The sequence below is a fragment of the Tasmannia lanceolata genome, unplaced genomic scaffold (genome assembly GCF_043159265.1).
Source record: "Tasmannia lanceolata isolate RefF3 unplaced genomic scaffold, GAP_Taslan_0.1 ptg000003l, whole genome shotgun sequence".
NCBI classification, from domain to species: domain Eukaryota; kingdom Viridiplantae; phylum Streptophyta; class Magnoliopsida; order Canellales; family Winteraceae; genus Tasmannia; species Tasmannia lanceolata.
In genome coordinates, this window is record NW_027518680.1 from 61,506,388 (window position 1) to 61,515,661 (window position 9,274).

Genomic DNA, 9,274 nt, shown 5'->3' on the forward strand with positions numbered 1-9,274 from the left:
GGGGTTCAATACTGACTGGAATTTTGCTTTCTTAGCATCCAGAGGAGCTTCAGGGGGCATCTTGGTGGCTTGGGATTCAGTCTTGTGGGACAGCACGGATGTTTGGCGTGGAGTTTTCTCTCTCTCCGTTGCTTTCTGAAAATGCAATGATAATTCAGTCTGGTTCTTCTCAAGCGTCTATGGTCCTTTGTCATCCTCTGAGAAGTGTCTTTTTTGGAAAGAATTAAATCAGACGCGACGCCTATGTTCCGCTCCTTGGTGTATCGGGGGGGATTTCAATGAAGTTCTAGGATCAAGAGATCGACTTGGGGGTCAGCGAGTCACTGCGGGCATGAGATCTTTCGCTGATTTCATCGCAATCAACGAGCTCGCAGATTTACCTTTGGGTGGCTCCTCTTTCACCTGGGCCAGAGGTTCGAACCGGAGTCGGCTTGACCGATTTCTTCTCTCGGGTGACTGGTTGGCAATTCTTTCTAAAGTCTATCAGCAGGCTTTACCCCATTCAGTTTCCGACCATTGCCCTCTCCTTTTGTCTCCTAAAATGGAGTTCTGGGGCCCTCCCCCCTTCAGATTTGAATTAGCTTGGCTGGAAAATCCCCAAATGGAGGCTCTCTTAGTCCGATGGTGGTCTGAAAGCGTCTTTGAAGGTCCAGGGGACGTAGTTATAGGCAAAAAATTACGCTTCATTAAGGGGAAATTAAAAGAGTGGGATAAGGAGCAGAAAGAAGTGGACCAAGGCAGGAAGAGGATTCTTGAGGACAGATTGATGGAGATAAATACATTGGCAGAGAGTGGTTTGGCCTCGGCGGAGGATTATGAGCAACAAGGAAGATTAATTCAAGAGCATAAAGAGTTGTTGATGCTTAAAGAAATCTCTTGGCGCCAAAGATCTCGAGTCAAGTGGTTGTTGGAGGGAGATAAAAACACAGCCTTCTTCCATGCCATGGCTAGTGCTCGCAGAAGAAGGAACATAATTGAATCCTTAGAAGTGGAGGGGGAGATTGTATCTGACAAGGAGCGAATTATTGAAGAAATTATTGAATTCTACAGATCTTTATACTCAGCTGATGGGATGTTACGCCCAATTCCTCAAGACATTTGTTTTGCTAGCTTAAGCCTGGAAGACTCAGCCGGATTGGAAATCCCTTTCTCTGAGGTGGAAATCCGATCAGCACTATTTTCTCTGGCAAAAGATAAAGCCCCTGGACCCGATGGTTTTTATTTGGCTTTCTTTCAAACTTGCTGGAAAACAGTAAAATCGGACATTCTTCGATTCTTCATAGAATTTTTTGAGGGAGCCATCCTTGACAAAGGGACAGGTGCAACTTTTCTCGTCCTCATTCCAAAAATTGAAGGAGCAACAAAAAGCTCGGATTTTCGCCCGATTAGCTTGGTGGGCAGCCTTTACAAAGTCCTCGCAAAGGTTCTGGCGGATCGTATCAAAGTGGTTCTTCCTTCAATTATATCGGTCTGTCAAAGTGCCTTTATAAGCAACCGGCAAATTCTTGATTGTTCTTTAACAGCCAATGAAGCCATTGACTATTATCGGAGGAAGGGGGAAGGTGGCATTCTATGCAAGCTTGACATGGAGAAGGCATATGACAGAGTGGATTGGGCAGCATTAGATTTTCTCATGGGTCGTATGGGCTTTGGGGGTCGGTGGAGAGGGTGGATCCGGAACTGCTTATCGTCCGCCTGGTTTTCTGTCCTCATCAACGGATCAGCAAAAGGATTCTTCAAATCTTCTAGAGGATTGCGGCAGGGCGATCCTCTCTCTCCTTTTCTTTTCCTGATTGTGGCCGAATCACTGTGCAGACTGCTGAAAAAAGGAAGTGAGTTGGGGCTATATCAAGGGTTCCTTATTGGCGAGAGTAAGGTGGAAGTATCGCTTCTTCAGTTTGCGGATGACACTCTTCTGTTCTGTTCTCCGGTCATATCCCAGATTCTTAACCTTAAAGCTATGCTTCGTTGTTATGAGATGGTTTCGGGTCAAAGATCTAATTTCGCAAAATCTCGGTTGTTCGCGATCAACGTTTCTGAGAGCGATGCATCATTTTTCGCCGGAATTATGGGGTGTGGTTTAGATGTCTTTCCAGCAACCTATCTGGGTCTTCCTCTTGGTGTGGGTCGACCGAAACACAACCTATGGGCTCCTATTATTCAAAGGATTGAGCGACGTTTGGCCACCTGGAAGCGCCGGTTGGTTTCCAAAGGAGGTAGATTAGTGCTTATAAAGGCCGTTCTATCCAATATGCCGATATATTTTCTATCTCTTTTTCAATGTCCCGCCTCGGTTGCTAAACGCATCGAACAAATTCAGAGACGCTTCCTGTGGGGCGGATCAGGGTCTTCCAAGGGGGTCTCCCTGATTAAATGGAGTATGGTCTGCTTGCCTACTAAAAATGGAGGTTTGGGTATCAGGAGGGTTCAGAGTTTTAACCAGGCCCTTATGGGCAAGTGGCTGTGGAGATTTGGCGAAGAACAATCCTCTTTGTGGGTTCGGGTCATTGGAAGTAAGTATGGTTCAGATCATGGGCATTGGGACTCTGTTGATAATTTTAAACTCAAAGGTCTCACGGTTTGGAGGGACATCTTGAAGTTGAAGTCGTTATTTGCTCCTGGCGTCCGATTCAGAGTATATAGGGGGGATCAGATTCGGTTCTGGCAGGATCCTTGATGTTCGGATGTTCCTCTTCAAGTGATGTTTCCTGACTTATTCATCGTTTCATCTCAGAAAGAGGCCTGGGTATCGGAATGTTTTGCAAGGGAACATGGGAAGGTGGCTTGGTCTCCTAAGTTTCGCAGAGACTTCTTTGTTAGGGAGTTAAACTCTTACAGCGCCCTCCTCTCCTTATTGGATTCTTGCTTCATCAAGTCTTCGGGCGTAGATCGTCGGATTTGGATTTGGAATCCTTCGGGGATATTTTCACTCAAATCTTTTTATAACCATCTGATCCCTTCTTTAGTGGAGCATGTGTCCTCCTCGGTTTGGAGACAATCTTGCCCTCCGAGAGTTGCTTTCTTTGGGTGGTCGGTTAGCTGGGGCCGCATTCAAACTATGGATTTTTTTAGGAAACGAGGAATGTGGTTGGTAGATCACTGTCCTCTATGTTTATCCGCTGGGGAATCCATTGACCACCTTTTCATACACTGTAAGGTCGCTCGCCATATTTGGGGTCTTATTTTTTCTCGTTTTGGAATCAGTTGGGTCCCCTCCAACTCTATGGCTGAATTCATTCAGAGTTGGGCCTGGACTCCTTGGAAAAGGAAAGGCAGAACGCTGTGGAAGATGTGTCTCTTGGCCTCATGGTGGTTCTTGTGGAAAGAGAGGAATGCTCGTATCTTTAAAGGGAATGTTAGATCTCCCTATTGGATTTATATTCAGTTGATAGCTGCGGTCATATCCTGGGCTCGAAGCCTTCCCCTGTTTCGTTTTGTTTCAGCTTTCGACCTCTGGGAAGGATGGTCAATCATATGCTTGGAATCGGCTACCAAAGTAAAAATCCTCCCCTCCTGGATTCCTCCTCCTCCGGGGTCCCTGAAACTTAACTTTGACGGATCGTCTATCGGCAATCCAGGAATGGCAGGAGTAGGGGGGTTATGTAGAAACCACAAAGGGGAAGTCTTCTAGGCCTACTCGGGGCCTATCGGAGTGGCAGACTCAAACGAGGCAGAGGTCCGAGCCGTTCATAGCGGGCTTCTCTCGATGCCTCGTCTAGAGTGCGACAAAATTATCGTCGAAGGGGATTCCTTAAATGTTATTCGCTGGCTTTCGGGTAACGCTTCTCCCCCTTGGCGATTTTTGCCTCTCTTAGAGGAAATAGATGACAGAGCTAAGGGCTCCTCAATAGTTTTTCGCCATGTCAGGAGATCAGCCAATGCGGAAGCAGACACCCTTGCCAAGAAAGGAGTCTTTCGGGCCGCGTTTGAGTGCTTTGACTATCTACCTCCTTGAATTATTATACTGCTATCTTTGTATTATCTTTGTTCCTTCAGGACCACCTCGGTTCTGTTTTTACATATATATATATATATATATATATATATATATATATATATATATATATATATATATATATTCTGTTGCCCTTTTCAAAAAATAGAGAATAAGTTCTCCCCATGTGGTAAAAAACTTTGGGAAAACAAGCGACCTACCACCAAAGCAACCATCATGGCGAGTCCCATGTAGAAGTTTCAAAGAGACAGCCCCTAAAAAGCCAAGGTAACATATTCTCACCTTTAGATATCCTGGAGGAGGGGACATCCCACATGGAAGAAGGAAACCGCAATAGGGAAGAAACATCCTTCCAATTGGAATCCAATCCCACTGAGCAAGAATCATGGCAAAAAGTTCAAAGGAAAAGAGAAAAACTTACTTCCCTCTTCTTACTATCTTTGCCGATAAGCGGGCTATCTTCCATCTTAGTGAAATTAACGAGTCAACCCCCAATGGTTCAAGAGTTGAGGAAAAGCCAAAGAATAAGTTAGTATAGCCAGAAGATGACAGTAAACAAGGCTTCACCTGAGTATGGGATCCTGCTGTAGGAATCATGTGTCTCCCAACATCCACATATTTACCCATAAAAAAAAGTACGGTGAAGCATATAATAGGATATCAGTCAGTCATATAGAAGTAACAAACACAATCAACCATCCACAATGATCATTTTCAAGAGTTCAAGAATGTAATATTAGAAGAACCAATCAATGGCTTAATTAATAGCAATGAAACACGGTAGCAAAACATATCAAGAGGAAGTCACCTTTCGTCGGAACGAACACTTCTCCGCTGCTGAAATTCGAATTCGGGTTGTACCTCTGCAGCAGAGAAAGATTTCCGAAACCAACATCGGCCGCAACGGAAGACAGGTCCTCGCCCGGTTGAAGTGGGTACGTAACAAACAAACCATAATCCTTAGAAATACTGATATCCCCACAAGAGCAATTCACTGTAACATTGATAATCGCATTGACGGGAATCCGAGTGTCGGCATAACTATTCATAGCCCGCAGCATCGCTGTGGTTGTGAGGTTCGCGTAAACACTTGAAGCAATTTGATTATAGGTATCGCCGGATTGAACAACGTAACTGAAAGTGTGGCCTAAGAAATTGTCATTTATGCAATCACAAGAGAAAGGGACATTCACTCTAGAACCAGCTATAATGCTATCGGGGTTTGATATGTTGCTGTATAGAGCAATTTCGTTAATGGATCGGTTGTCAAAGAGATTAGATATGTATGTGAGAGTCCAATTTGGGGATACATAGCAAGAACCTAAAGCAAGGTCACAGCCTCCTCTACACTGGGCTTGTACTCCAATAACCCACACACACAAGAATATTACAAAACCCAATAGATACAATTCCACTTTTCTTCTCCTTCTTTCCAAAACAATCATCATCATTCATCAAAGTAGATAAAACATTCAAAGGGGAGTAAGGAACAATAATAGACAAAGGGGTGGAGACCCAATTCAATTTTACTCTTGATCAAAGAGGAGATGAAAATTGAAGAGAAATAAAACAGACCCGGATGAAGAAATCCAAAACCCAATATCTAGATTACTTGTTTTCCACTGCAGGATGAAGAGAGATGATAAATCATCAAAGCAAAGCAAAAACAAAAAACCCTTCAAAAACCGTAGCTTTCTTGAATTCTTCCTTCTCTGCTTTTGAGGTGTAAGAACGTGTTGACTTTGCTCTCTTTCTCTGTAAGAGCTTTTCTTTCTTCTACCAAAGTAATTTCATATTTACACGGGTTGAGAGTGTCCTCGTCTGTCTTCTTCTTCCATGTTTTGATTCGATGTTTGTTAAGAATAGTTGACAAGTGGGGAATGAGATCAGCACAAACCATGTTTTAATAATTTCAGAAACTCAGCTCGTCTCTTCTCTTTTAATCGGCTTGTGTGAGTTTTTTGGGAATTGTAACTTTGTAAATAATAAAGTACTAAATGAGTTAGTGCAATTATCAAAAAATGGTCGTGCTGACAGCATGATATCATTTCCCGGCTGTACAAATTGGATGGTCATAATAAGAAGGAGATTTCACCATGTGGGGCAATGCCGTGTCTGATGATCTAAGCCATTGATTGTATGATGGGACACCAACCCGATAAAATTTGACCGTTGATTCTTATAGTTCTTGACGGAACGATTGAGATCGTTGATTGGGTGACCCGCATGCGGTGGTCAACATAAACCGTTCATTTGTTGGTCCCCACCGTAGATAGGCTGTGCCCCAGAAATCTTCTCCACGTGATGATCCTAACCCTTCAATTAGTGGAGATTTGCATACCATGTAGTCAATTTTACACCATTTGCACCTATCTACCAACAAATGAACGGTTTAGATCATCTAATTATGGTCAAAGTTCAAAGTTAGGGAGCTGATATTTCCGCTCCACTTTTAGACTAATCCACTCCAACTCAGAGAACCTTCTCTTTAAGAAATCAAAGTCAAAGAAAAAAAAACAGGGAGACTTGAGAAGGTATGACTTCTCCAGCTCTCATTGATTCCCTCCTTTTCCCTAAACCTCGATTCCGCAATAAAGGCCATGTTTGGCGTCCATGAATAAAATTTCCATGGAAAATTTGTGGGGCCAGCTCTGTGCACTTCTTTGAGGTAAGCATATTTTTTCACTGTTTTTCTTTAAGTCTCTCCCCTCCCTCCTTGTTAGCACTTCTTTCACAATTGGGCACATGAATAGTTCATAAAATGCTTTTTCATGGTTGCCAAACATGCCCTAAGGGGGCATTGGTTTTCTTCTTCCCCTTTCTTCCTTATAGAACTTAAAATTCTTGCCACTTTGTCATCTTCTTTTACCTGTTTTGCAAGTTGGTTTGCTCCTGTTTACTTCCTCTCTTTTGAAATGTAAATATGATTAATGAGGGAAAGAAAACAATACAAGTGCAAAGAGGGTGGCCCAAATTACAATGATAGCATTTCAAGCCATTCCATTACATCCTAACACAAGACACCATAATTAGGCCTGTTTGTTTTAGATTACGACAACGTGGAGTCCATAAACGATTATTGGACCGACAAGTGCACTAAATTTGAGTCTAATAATCAGTTGGGGACTCCACAATAGGTTGTCATAATCTAAAATAAACAGTCCTTTAGATAGCAAATCAGCTTTGGTATTGCCTTCAAGGTGGATATGGGTGAAGGAAACCTCATTGAGACAAGCCAAAGTAATGCCGAAAAAAAAAAATCTAGCTATATAAAACCACAAATTATATACCCTTTCCAGAGGCATTCAACTCAAAAGATTGTTGTAAAATTTCAGCTATAAATATCAACGGAAATTAGAGAAAAAAAATCAAGCTGAAGAAATTAACATACCAATCAAAATACTTACTGGAATCATCGTTCGAACTACAATCACTTCATTAGGAATGTGGCATCATAGCACAACCAGATTATGATTAGCACACCAAAACAAGAGGAATCTTTACTCAAATATCAATGGAACCTCCAAAATACATGAAATGAAGAACCTATATCCTTCAAAACCCCAGTCCACACTTGCTTTTAACCTTAGCCCTTCACTGGAACTCCAAAGAAGACCTAAACCCAAAAGCCACTTCTAAAACACCCAACATATTATTCATGTTTTCAATGATAAGCCTCATATAAAATCACTTCAAACAACTTAATTAAAGCCAACATATTATTCATGTCTCCAATGATAAGCCCCGTATAAAATCACTTTAAACTACTTAATTTAAACTTCCATTAGTATCTAGTCTAATAACCAACATAAAATCAAACCAAAATATCCTATTAACAGATAATTGAACTTAACTTCCTTTCTAGTCAAAAGTAAAAACACAAGTAATTGATAGGGTTCATGTGTACAAGTCAATTAATGACACAATACTCATTTTAGAAGAAGTGACCTATTACAAAATCAGAAGACAATTGTGTCTTCTCCCATTCTATTCCTTCTTTGTTATTTGATTCAACATATGGATTATCAATGCCCCTGCATCAGTGAATTAATGACACACTACCTGTTTTAGAAGAATTAAGTGACATATTACAAAATGAAAAAACCTTTGTCTCTTTTCACATTCTATTCCTTCTTTGTTCTTTGATTCAACACATGGATTATCAAGGACCCTACATCACTCGAGGCTATGAACACGATGACCAAGGTGATCAATTTTGAACCATTCACACCCCTCACCGACTAATCAGCGACATTCTTTTGTGAAAGATTGAAATAGTATAAGTTGTATTTATTTTATTTTTATTTTCAAAAAGAGAACAATGTAAGTTGTATATCTAATCATTAAAAACTTAAATATAATTACATATTCATCACTGAAGTTTGTTTGATATTGTAGTGGATAGAATGATTGCATATTCATATTCTAATAATAGCTGTACTATTATAGGCGTGTAGAAATAGCATAGGTTAAATACTATTTGCATCAGAATAAGCATAGCAATATAGCAAGAGACACCTGGAAACAAGTAATTAGTAGGTCAACAAGAAGATACACTGATGAACATCAGGAGTTAATTATTTTGTGCAAGAAACATGCAAATTGAACAGGAATCTGGGGTTAGAAACTCCTGAAATAATCAGGTTTATAGACCCCTGTTTAGGGTTGAGAGCAATTAAGCACTTCTTAATTTGCCTCTCAAATCGGTCAAGCAAAGAAACAACATTATCAGCTAATAAACTATTATAATAAGTAGATTTCATAGACTCACCTTCTCAGTTGAGAGCAGTTGAAGAACCTCTTAGTTTGCCTCTCAAATCGATCAAACGAAGAAACAACAACACTTCAATGATGATGTTGATGCTTATGGGGGAAATCTAGCTAGGCTATATGCCAAGCAGAATGGATACGACTAACGGGGCCTTGTAATTCTTGTTTTGGGGATAAGGAAACTGGCCAGTTCAAGCACGGTAGGGATGTATGGCCACAAGTTCATGCTTATCCTCGGAGTGTAGAGCTACCATTAGCCATAGAGGTACAGCCTTTTGGAAGACACATGTCGTGGGCAGAATGCAAGACAAGAGGAAAAGTCCATTAATAGGTGTTTAGGTTTTACTAGGGACAAAGCAGTCTTCATTCCAAAAGAGCAGAAGAATTTTACAACTCATGAAGATTTAGAAACTGAAAAAAACTAGAAAAAGTAAAGAGGTAGTTTCACCTATTCAAAAGGATGAAAAGGAAAATCCATTATTTTGACCTCTCGAGATTTGTTTACTGAAGGTCTTCGTTCTCTCAAGGTAGTGTGACTTGGTTCTGACC

General features: G+C 41.1%; 1 protein-coding gene and 1 pseudogene across 1 annotated transcript; one reads left to right on the forward strand and one right to left on the reverse strand.

The window, feature by feature from the left end:
• The first annotated feature begins 331 nt into the window (after positions 1–331).
• Positions 332–2,796, forward strand: LOC143869996 (uncharacterized). Its single transcript, XM_077376528.1, has 3 exons — positions 332–1,214; positions 1,524–1,655; positions 2,735–2,796. The coding sequence occupies exons 1-3, from the start codon at positions 332–334 to the stop codon at positions 2,794–2,796; spliced, it is 1,077 nt and encodes a 358-aa protein (XP_077232643.1).
• Positions 2,797–4,716: 1,920 nt separating this feature from the next.
• On the reverse strand, positions 4,717–5,403 carry LOC143869997 (chitin elicitor receptor kinase 1 pseudogene; annotated as a pseudogene).
• Between the last annotated feature and the right edge of the window lie 3,871 nt (positions 5,404–9,274).